Genomic DNA, 10,828 nt, shown 5'->3' with positions numbered 1-10,828 from the left:
TCCCAAGTAAAAAGTGATGGGACAAGAAGAAACAGCCTCAAGTTGCACCAGGGGAGGTTTACATTGGTTATTAGGAAAAGATTCTTCACCTAAAGGGTTGTCAGGCATTGGAACAGGCTGCCCAGGGAAGTGGTTGAGTCACCATCCCTGGAGGTATTTAAAAGACCTGTAGATGTGGTGCTTGGGGACATGGTTTAGCGGTGGGCTTGGCAGTGCTAGGTTTATGGTTCAGCTCAATGATTTTAAAGGTCTTCTCCAACCTAAACAATTGTAAGACTCTAAGGCCAGAAGATGACAACGCTGCCCAGTTTGTATGCATCTCTTTGTGAAGTGTCCCACCAGCCTTCGGTCCACAAGGGCTGCAAAGGTATTTTTATTTAAAGCTGTGCTTGTGTTCTGCTGTAGGAGTTCTCCAGGTTGTTTCTAAATTACTGTTGTAAAATGTCAGTATCTACCAGATCTCGCAGATGAATAGATCTCACTGCCTCTGTGGAAACACCATGCATGTGCAATTAAAAACACCTAAAAACTCCACTTACTAAAGCATAGCAACCTCAGGGCATTATCCAACCTTATCCAATACCGATATGAAATATTATTTAATGCCGTGTCATTTTATGAAATGTAAATTTACGTCATAACAGTCTGCCGTAGGGTTTGAACTGGCTGTTGAAATACCACGTGCTCTTGGTGGATTAAAGGGCCGTGCTGGTGGCTGCAATCCTTCATCGTCCAATCACGGGAATCGCTGTTTTTCCTTTTGTTTTGGCTATTCTCTGCTGTTTAACGTGGGCAGCGCTTCGCTTCCGCGCCCCGGGCCGCAGGTTCGCGCTGCTGTGGGCCCCGCCGCCAGCGCGCGCCAAAACCGCGCGCCGCTGCGCTTGATTCTCCCGCCAACACGCCCCGGGGCGGGGCCGGGCGGGGAGGGGCGGGGCCGGTGGGAGCGGGTTAAACCATTATCACCGGCGGGGGGGGGGGGGGTGGCGTTGGTAAGTGTCTCCGGGGTTGCGGATGCCGGGGGCGCCGCGGCGGGGAGCGTGTTTGCTTCGCGCCCACCAGCCGGCTCGGCTTGGCTGGGCGGGCGGCTGCGCTTTCCCCCTTCCCTTTCTCTTCCCCTGCCCTCCCCCCACGTACCTGTCCGTATGGAGGAGCCGGCGCAGGCGCCCCCCGCGGAGGCGGGGCGGGCGGTGTCAGTCAGCGGCGGCGGGAGATGCGAAGGGGCTGAGCGGGAAGGCGGGTGGGCCGGTCGGTCGCTTTCTCGCCGCTCTCCTCGCAACCCGCTCCGTTTCCCCTCGCCGCCCGGTTCTCTCCCTCCAGCCCTCCCAAGGACACCTCCCGCCATGTCCTTCCGCCAGAGGAGCCCGCACGGCGGCACGAAGAGCAGGTAGAAGCCAGGGGTGCCGGTACCGGTACTCATCCTCCCCCCCCCTCCTTCTCCCCGTCCCTCAGGCGGGGTCCGCGCGCCCCCTGCGCGTGCCCTTCCCGCCCTCAGCGGGGCCGTTGAGCGGCCGGCGCCCGGCGTCCGCCATATTCTCCGGCGTGGGCAGCCGGTGGCCCCTCGCTGAGGTACGGATTCCTCCCCCCCTCCTCAGTTAAAGCGAAGCGGGGCTGAAGCTCCCGCCGCGGGGGTGGGGGAAGGGGGTGTATAAATGCCCGGGTTCCCTGTGCCCGCCATTGTCTGCAAGGGCGGGCGGTGAGGGGCAGGTTGTGGGGCCGTTAGTAGCGGAGTGTCCTTGCGTGGGAGAGCCTCCCTGTGAGGGACTCTGAAGGCCCACACCGCCTTGTGTCGCCGGGCTTGGTTTGTTGAAGTAAAACTAGTAAATACGCTACCGTGTCTGCATACGATGATGTTACAGAGAGGTTAATTAAATAAACCCACCTAGCGTGCTCACGTTGTCTTGGCTTGTCCGCTGCCAGCCCACAGCCTCCGCCTCGCTGGTCACAAGGAAGGAAACGTGGTGCAGATGGAAAGCGGAGAAAGCAGAGTGAATCCGAGTCATCCGTTTTTGACGAGAACAAGTACAGGCCTTCTGACAACAGGCTGGAGAGGTAGGCAGTGCTTGCAATAGAAACATCTCTCAGCTCTTTTGTTCATCAGGAGCTGTTGAATTGTGTATTGTACTCAGTTTTTCAAGCCCTGCCTATTTATAAATCACTCGTCCACCATAAATAGCTGATCTTAAAGGAGGGAAGAGAATCTAGTGCAGTGTTGTTATCTTGGAGTCACTTCTTAAGAATAAATGTTTTTCATTCTTATGTCTTGAATTATATTCTTCATAATTTTCTGTCCTATTTCACGCTTTCTTACCGCCATTTATCGTGAAGCAATAACTGCACAAGCCAGTTATGTTTGTTTGTGGATATAAGTTGTACATGCTGCTGTGGTAAAACTAAATGAGATGACAAATGAAAAATTCAAGCCTTAGAAGTCATCTGTCTTCATATTTCTGAAGGCAGTACAGACCATCTTGAGAAGTTGTGTCTAAGTATGTCAATACATGTGTGGTGGGGTCTACTTCTGAGGTCACTTAGTCTGTTCATACTGCTGCTCGCTGCCCTTCTTACCATTTCACAGCACAGGTAAACTTCAGTTTAGTGAAAGTATCTTATTTTATATCACTGTCTACATCTGAGCTATTCATGCCACGGACCCTTTAGTCCCTTTTAGCAGTGGATGGGAATTGTGGCCTGCAGCCCAGTTGATTGAATCTAGATTTCTAGTCTAGAATGAGATGGGTTGTGCCCTGTAACTACCTATTTTTCCTTGCTGATAATCAGCAGGGAAGACATTGGTCAATGGCTCAAATTACCAGAGATATCCAGAGTAAATGAAATTAATTTCAGGAAGTGTGTTTGAATTGGAGTACAAGGATGAAACTTTACAGATTGCTTCATCAGTTTCAACCTAAATAAGCAATGTTTTTGTGTGTCTTCCAGTATTGAACAGGCATACTTTCTGGATTAGTTTTGATTCAGCTCTGATGGAAGTTTTTCTCTTCCTGGGCTAAAACTACATTTTGTTTATGCCAATTCAACATTGTCAAAATAAAATTTTAAAACGGGAAGAGGATTGGGATGGAGGCTGGGTCATACAACAGATCTGGGTGGGGGGTGTGTGGGATGTGGTTGTAGCCTTGTTGTTCTGCCCTTCTGGCAGAGTTTGAGCACCATTTGCAGTCCTAGCACAGCACCAGAGCTTCTCACCAAGTGTGAAATGGCACGTGGGGATGAGAGTCTTGAGAACTAAGCTCAGTATGTCTGGCATCAGAGCAAATTAATCAAGAGAAAAAGCTGTAGACCCTACCATGTTCTCCCTAATTCTCTGTATAGACAGCACAGGTACAGAATCAAACACCTATAAAAAGGTGTGACACAGTGTTGATGAGGAAATAGCTCAGATGTTGGGACTAACTGGGTACTGCTGGGATTGCGCTGTTCTCTACCATGAGAGAACACTAACTGAATATAGCCTGCATTTTCTGCAAAGTTAGAAATTAATATAAGCAAATACTAAAAATCCTTGGAGGTTGAGCAGGTATTTGCAGAGGGACCTGTACTGTTTGCTATGGATTTTTAATTTTTCTGAGTTGGTAACTGGCTTTCCTCTAAAAAGAACTTTTAGTTTGAATTTAACAAAAACTTCAAAATAGTGCAAGACTATTTCTGAGCTGGGAGCAGGGAGGGAGTTGGACCTGGTTTTAGCACAGGTGGATCTAATTCCCTGACTTCAAGGGACGACTTTGCACAGAATCCTGGTAAGTCTCCAGAGCATTTTCAGATCTACTGAAAAAGCTCTGGTGTGCAGGATACGGTTCTGAGTTTGTACTTCAGGAAGATTGGTCATCAGGAGGACAGAAACTGGAAAACATTTAATAATCTGAATATAGGCAACTATTGTTGGCTGGGAAGGGATATAAGCTTATTCCCCTGCAACAGTCTGAATCTGCTCGTGATGCTAATGGGCTACAATAAAGTTTTTAATTACCAGTTTGCAACGTCATAGCAAATCTCAGTTTACTAGCTATAAACTGACTGCTTTTCTTGTGCCTTTGCCTTCTTTACTAGGTATATTTTCACACGGAGAATCTCCTGGTGCCATGGTGTAATTTTAATTAATTAGCTGTACAATTTAATTCTGTGTTCTAACTTTTGTCTTTTATATAGCTAATGAGTCTGCGATCACGAAAGAATAAATATTTGTTAACTCATGTAGTGGAGTGAAAATAAATGAGTAAATGAGTAAAGTTGGTATTTCACATACCATTTTCTGAAGGACACCAGCTTAAAATTATTGAAAGTGTAGGCTAGGTTACAGGCTACAGTGGTATGTTTCTGTAGATATCTACATAAACTTTTTAAGGAGGGGGGGGGAACAAACAAACAAACCCCAAACCACACAACTTCAAGGTGGAACGCTCAACTGATTCTTAATTTTACAATGTAAGTTTTAATAGAACAAGACAAGATTTTTCACAGCCATTGTGAGTACTATGAATGAATACATTAAATAGCTAGCAAGCTGTGAATGGGGGAGATGTCGGGGGTGGGAAATACAATACAATAAAATTTTAATGTAGAGGCTTTTTTCCTCTGTTTCTTTTTTTCTTTCTAGTTTTACAACACCAGAAGGCCCTGGACCCCTTTCCCGGTGTTCAGATTGGGGAACTGCAGTAGAAGAAGAAGAAATGAGGAACAGCGTTAACAAGGAAATCGCAAGGTACCTATGGGTGTTTAATATGAAGTGGGAAAAGGAGGGGAAATGGTAGTTGTCCTGTAGAATCTGTATTGACTTCTATTTTTAACTTCACCATTGTAGTAAAATCAGACCAACCTTAGCAGCTTGTCTGCTGCTTTTAGATCAGTTTTGGCTTAAGTCCTGCAGGAATGACATAGCATTATCACTAAATATCTCCCTTTTTGGAAGAAACCTTTCCTGAATCTTGTAGTGAAAGGACATTCAAAGTAATTCAAATTATTGGTTTTGCATATCATTGCTATAAAAAGATATTTAGGGAAAAGACTTGGGAAAAGAAAGTCTTCAGAATTTTTTTTTTTTTAGGGGAAAACTGAAACATCCATTCCATAGTGGAAAGGCATTTACAGTGTCTGGGTTGACTTTTTCAGGACTGCTGCTTAGCTGAGAAGTAACATCAACTGTGAGCTGTGACAGTGCAGCCTTACATGTTCTTTTTGTGTATGTATATTCTTAATGCTGATTTGAACTCTTACAGATACAGAAGAAAACTCCTGATAAATGAATTTTCAAGAGAAAGGAAGTCCTCCTCTGGAAGGTAGGTTAAATTTGTAGCTTAGCTGAGGAAAATCCTGACAACGGGTCTGAATTTTAACATGTACCATGTTGCTTCTTAAAATGCTGAGTTTGAAATAGTTCATCTTAAGTCTGCTCCAACATCATAGTTCAGTAACATCCCAAGCATTCATTTGAAAAGTTTTAACGTGTTTCTTTATAATTTACACGTGGATTTGAGTGTCGCTTGTTTTCTAGTAGTGCCAAATCTACAATGTTTTTTCTTTAGTTCTGATTCAAAGGAGTCCACTGTGACAGTAGAACTTGAGACAGATGAAGTGGTTTTGATGAGAAGACAAAAACAGATAAACTACGGAAAAAACACAATTGCATACGATAGATACATTAAAGAAGTTCCTAGGTAAGCTGCTTGGATTTCTGGAAAACTAAATGTTCAACTGTAACTCATACCTGTTCTTTATAAGCATATTAACATACTAAACTTGGTATCTGAGACACATTCAGATAGAAGGCATCTAGAAATTAAACTTTCTAAGATGTTTTTAACCAGTAAGTCACACAATCAAATGAGACATGGATTTTTTTTTTTTTTAACTAGTTGCTACATGAGGAACACCCCTTCAAACTTTTTCATGCTGCAGAAATGGAAGTGAAAGTTCTTTTGGTTGTGCTTGTCAGCTAGAGGCAATGAAAATGCTTTTTGCAGTCCATTTTCTCATTAGTAAGCTAAAAGACAAAATGGACTACAGTCGCTCTTAAGTTTGGAATGAGGTTTTTAGACCTATGGTTGTTGATCCTTTTTTTATTTTTTATTTGACTCGAAGACAGAAAAACTAGAAGTTCATATGGAGCTGACAACTTTTCACTTGAGTGCTGGAATTGCACGTAGGCTTTTCTCATAAATAATATAGTAACTTAGAATTTGCTGCATTGTAATGAGTCTGTGTAGCAGGCAATCAGTCTTACCATTTAAAACTACATATTATGTATGTGTGAAAAACACTAATGAATTTTTCATGTCTAATATCTGAATAGATGCCATCGTATACCAGGAGTTCATCCCAGAACTCCAAATAAATTTAAGAAGTACAGCCGTAGGTCATGGGACCAGCAAATTAAACTATGGAAAGTTGCATTGCATTCGTGGGATCCACCTACTGAAGAAGGATGTGATCTGCAAGAAATGTATGTATACAGTATTCAAGATACCTTTATAGAAATGAATATATAAAACCTCATGTTAAAAACAAACAAAACGCCCCCCAAAACCAGCATAGCCCTTTTTGAGACAAGTCAGTGATTGCTGAATGTTTTCATTAGTTACTTGTCCACACGTAGTGCTATTCATTTCCTTTGTGGTCAAAATATCTCGTAGCTTTCTGGACCTAGTTGGTGGGACTAGACTTACCCAGTGTCCTTGCAGGGGCATACATATATATCCCTCACTTCTTTAATGCATGTCACTGGGTGAAATCAGAGCTCATTCTGCAGTACTCTAAAAGAAAATACCACACCCTTGAGGCAAGCTAATTCTTTCAGAGTAGTCTGCAGATTAATCTGTGGTAGAAGCAGTGCTAGAGAGGCCACACTAATTGACAGATCTCATGAATATTGAGCTTGGACCAATAAAATGTACGAGAACCTGCCTCATAGCCTTCTCACTTCCTAGTTCAAAAACAGTGGTATGAATTCTTGTTTCTTGAGCAGAGAGGAGGAAAGAAGTACTTGTAAAATCATCTCAGGGCACCACTGAATTAAAAGCATGGCCACAGTCCATGTGTTCACAGTCCAAGCTACTGTGCTATTCTGCTCTGGAAGATGTAGAATAATGCAACTAGTTATTTTCCTCTATAGAAAGCAATAAAGCTGATCAGGGAACATCCAAAATAAAACTGTGGGACTACAGAATGAAGGGGACACAGATGTAACTAATTCCTCAGGAAACAGTTTAGTGGTGATAAACTACTGTTTTTCACTAACTCTGATGTTGACTTTAAAACCCATATAGAGCAATGGGATCTAAAAGCAAAGGCTTACTTTTAGCTTCCTTTTACTTGTAATTGATGTGAGGGGAGTTGGTATTTCAGCCTGAAACCTACTGTATATGTTGGTGTTGAAATACTAGTCTATCTTCAGATGCTGGGGTCTAGTTCTGTGTACAGTGAATGTTAAATCTGATGTTGCAAAAGAAATCGATGAAAACCTTGTCTGGGAGAAAAAAAAAATTACTTGCTCTTCCATAACATTTGTCTTTATTTGTATTGAGGCATTTTTTTGATTATTGAGTATTTGTCTTTGACAAGTTGCAGTATTCAGTCTCAAGACGTTAGTTTAGTCCTTGGCCATTTTGGCTGTATTGAGTTGACCTGCTATTCTGGTTGGTGTCTGCAGTTTGCCACCACTGTCCCTATTAATCTCTGTAGGTCTCTTTGCTCTTGTTTGGCCATCATTTTCAGAACTGCACCTACAAAGTGCAACTTACTACTAAAAAACTGAATTTGTTTTAAGTTGTATTCTTTTTAATTATTTTACAGTAGTCCTGTTGACCTTGGTGAGATGGAGACAGAATCTGTTGGAAGCAATTCTACTGAATCTCAAACGAGTTGTCAGGATAATGATGTAAGCATATCTGTCATAAATATTTGTTAATAATTGGTCCATTACTTAGAATTGTACCCAAAGTAGCCTGAATACATGAGAAGTTCCATAATCTGCTGTGTTTAGGGACTGTTCATAAAGCTGAGCAATCTTTAAATTTTCCCAGCTATAGCCAATTAAGTTCTGCTTCAAAGGAATCTACTGTGACAGTAGATGTCTGTAGTCTGAGTTTAGAGAGTTAGAACTTAAGTGACCATCTCAAATGACACATATCTCATTTTTCATAGCCTGCAAAAGGTAATTTATCTGTTCAAAGCATGTCAGTTATGAACTGTGATGTACAGTGGAAATACTACTCTAGATGCAATATCTAATGTTAAAATAGGATGTAATTTTTTTGGCACACTCAGACTTTTTGAAGTAGGCTCTTTTTGTATCCAGAAAGCATTTAATACACCTGAGCAGTAATCTTCAGTAAAGATCTAGTAATGTTTTTCTTACTGGATTTGTTTCTCTGATGAATGTTGAATGTGTATAATGTTTTAATGTATGCATATATAGATCCTTAAAACACTTGCAAGAAATCTTGGAATGTGGTTGAATGGGCAGAAGCCTTCATTTAAATCTTTTTAATCTTAAGACTAGCCCTGGGTTTTTGTATGGCCTTTAAAGTGTTTGTAAGCCTCTGTTAGCAGGTGGTCTAAGTGAATTACAGAAGTGAAATGAATTATTGCATAACTAAACCTGTATTTAACTGCTAATTATTAATTGACTTTGTATTCCAGGATACCTGCTCTGGCACTCCCACCAAAGTTAGACATGTTGACTATCAAGCAGAAGGTGAATTTGACTTGGAAGTGTGTTTGAGGGAACCACTTAAAGATTTTGATACTGTCAGTTAAATAGTCTGTGCAAACTGTTTTAGAGGAAGTTTCTTTTAAATTTGAGAGGTTAATTTGATTCATAAACTGTTTATAGTATGAAAGTTTAAGCAAAGTTCAAGACTGTTCTCTAAGTTGTGGTTGGTCTACATATTCTCTGGACCAAACTTATGTAAAAATACTATTAAGCTGTGTGACTTCTTCTTAACTTTTAATTTATGTATATCAGATTTTTTTTATACAGGCTTTCAATAGAAAAACTAGCCAAAGGCAGTGCTATCCTCAAGTAATTATAAATAGTTCAGCAAGATCTTACTGATTCCCACTCCTGTTGTGTCCATAATTTCAGTTGTCCACCTGCAGATCAAGAGCAAACTAGGGACATATTTTTGAGCATCTGTGTTACCTTGCTTTTCCATCTGGCTCTTCTACAAAGATCTGACTTGAAGTAATACAAGTGGTAGCTGAACTGTACTGCTGATTAGTACTAGTAAACCCATCTACTGCAGTTATTTACTGTAAGATTAACTGCCTTACCTTTAAAAAAAACATTATTTGCAAAAATGTTTCAGAAACAATTGGAAGTTAAATACTCACAAGAAATTGGAGGTCAATATGGTAAAGCTTAGGCAATAATGCTTTAAAAAGCAATAGCCTGAATTTGAAATTTGTAAATAGTCATGAGTTGTTTGTTAATACAGTCAAGAAAACAATGTCTAGGGAAAGTGCTTGATTCTTTTTAATTTGCTGATTTTAAATGTAAAACTGTTGTAAATGATAACACTGTACAGATTTTTCTGCTGAAAGCAGTTAATGTTTCTATTGCTTTTGTATGGGACGTTGCTCGAAAATAAATGGAATGTGTTTACTTATGACTCTTAATTTCATTTCCTACTAGTGATGTTCCGTGGATAAGAAAATGCAGGAAAATACTGAAAGCCATGTATCTGATACTGACACTAGGCTAGGATATGTGTGTGTTAGCACCATCCTCTTTCTTTGAGGGAGACCTTAAAAACTATTTACTTTTGTGCAGGCCACTGGGGTGAATTTAAGACTTAATTATAACGGGTAAGCCTGTTGTTGACTTTTTGCAGACTTCTTAGAAGCAGGTTAGTTTAGTAGGTGTCCGTTAGCTGGTTACCAAGTTCTGTTCTCTAGAAAAACTGTTAGAAGAGCTAGGTGGACACTTCACTCCTGTTTACAGGACCTTTTGTTAAAGTCACCTCACCTGGTTTTATCTCCAAAATGGAATTTCTGTGTCTTGGTGTTACAACACTGTCAGGCTTAATGGAGACATTTAAACTTTTCAGCTTAAGTGAGTATCCTAGCTGTAAGCAATATTACTAGCTAGTTTGTTAGGTGCTCTTAAAATCTGGTAGCTTGATCTGATGGGGGAACTTCCAAAAGGAAGCTGTGGCATTGGTATAAAGTCGGAGCTATGTTCTGGTGTGAAGGAGACAGCCTTCCTAGTGTGTATTTTTTTCAGAAAAGGCAGCAAAATGATAGTTTGTTTTGCTTACTACATGGAGTAAGCTGTCTCTGCCCTCCCCAGATGGCTTTTCTCATGGCACATTTTCTGGCCGCACTGTCCCTGGTTGTTCTTAAGTGTTTTTTGTTGTGTAATACCTAATTACAGCTTGAGCTGCAATTTGCTTTGGAACTTCTTTCTGATATCCCCTTCAATAAAAGTGGTCTTAAGGTCAAGCCAAATTTTTCCATGTCTACCTAGAATAATCTGATGCCTTTACTTAAGGCTTCTACATAATGGCTAAAAGGGGTTTAAACTAGACTTCCCAGGTAGCACAGTAACTGCTCTGAGTGTCTCAGTTTTTAACTTTGATGATAGGCCTGACAGACAATTGCATGTGAAGCTACTTGGGAACACTATTTCAAGTCACGGCTACTTCCTATTAGTTTTTTTAATGGTTAATGCATCTAATTTGAGTCAGCCACTTAAAGCTTAATGCAGTTCTGTCTCTGTGCCACTTGACCATTAGTAACTGCTGGTATTTTTCGTAAGAGTGGTTTTTTGAGAATGTGTGTTACTTCTGAATGTTTTAAAGGTTAGTAATGAGTA

General features: G+C 41.1%; 1 protein-coding gene across 1 annotated transcript; it reads left to right on the top strand.

The window, feature by feature from the left end:
* Window positions 1-1,196: 1,196 nt before the first annotated feature.
* Window positions 1,197-9,616, top strand: LOC115347097 (stem-loop binding protein). The gene is made up of 8 exons (XM_030028068.2): window positions 1,197-1,384; window positions 1,918-2,049; window positions 4,613-4,717; window positions 5,232-5,291; window positions 5,538-5,669; window positions 6,305-6,454; window positions 7,804-7,888; window positions 8,653-9,616. The coding sequence occupies exons 1-8, from the start codon at window positions 1,341-1,343 to the stop codon at window positions 8,767-8,769; spliced, it is 825 nt and encodes a 274-aa protein (XP_029883928.1). The 5' UTR covers window positions 1,197-1,340; the 3' UTR covers window positions 8,770-9,616.
* Window positions 9,617-10,828: the final 1,212 nt, after the last annotated feature.

The sequence above is a fragment of the Aquila chrysaetos genome, chromosome 1 (assembly GCF_900496995.4).
Source record: "Aquila chrysaetos chrysaetos chromosome 1, bAquChr1.4, whole genome shotgun sequence".
Lineage (NCBI taxonomy): Eukaryota > Metazoa > Chordata > Aves > Accipitriformes > Accipitridae > Aquila > Aquila chrysaetos.
Note: the sequence above shows the minus strand (reverse complement) of the source record. Positions and strands in the feature narration are given on the sequence as shown.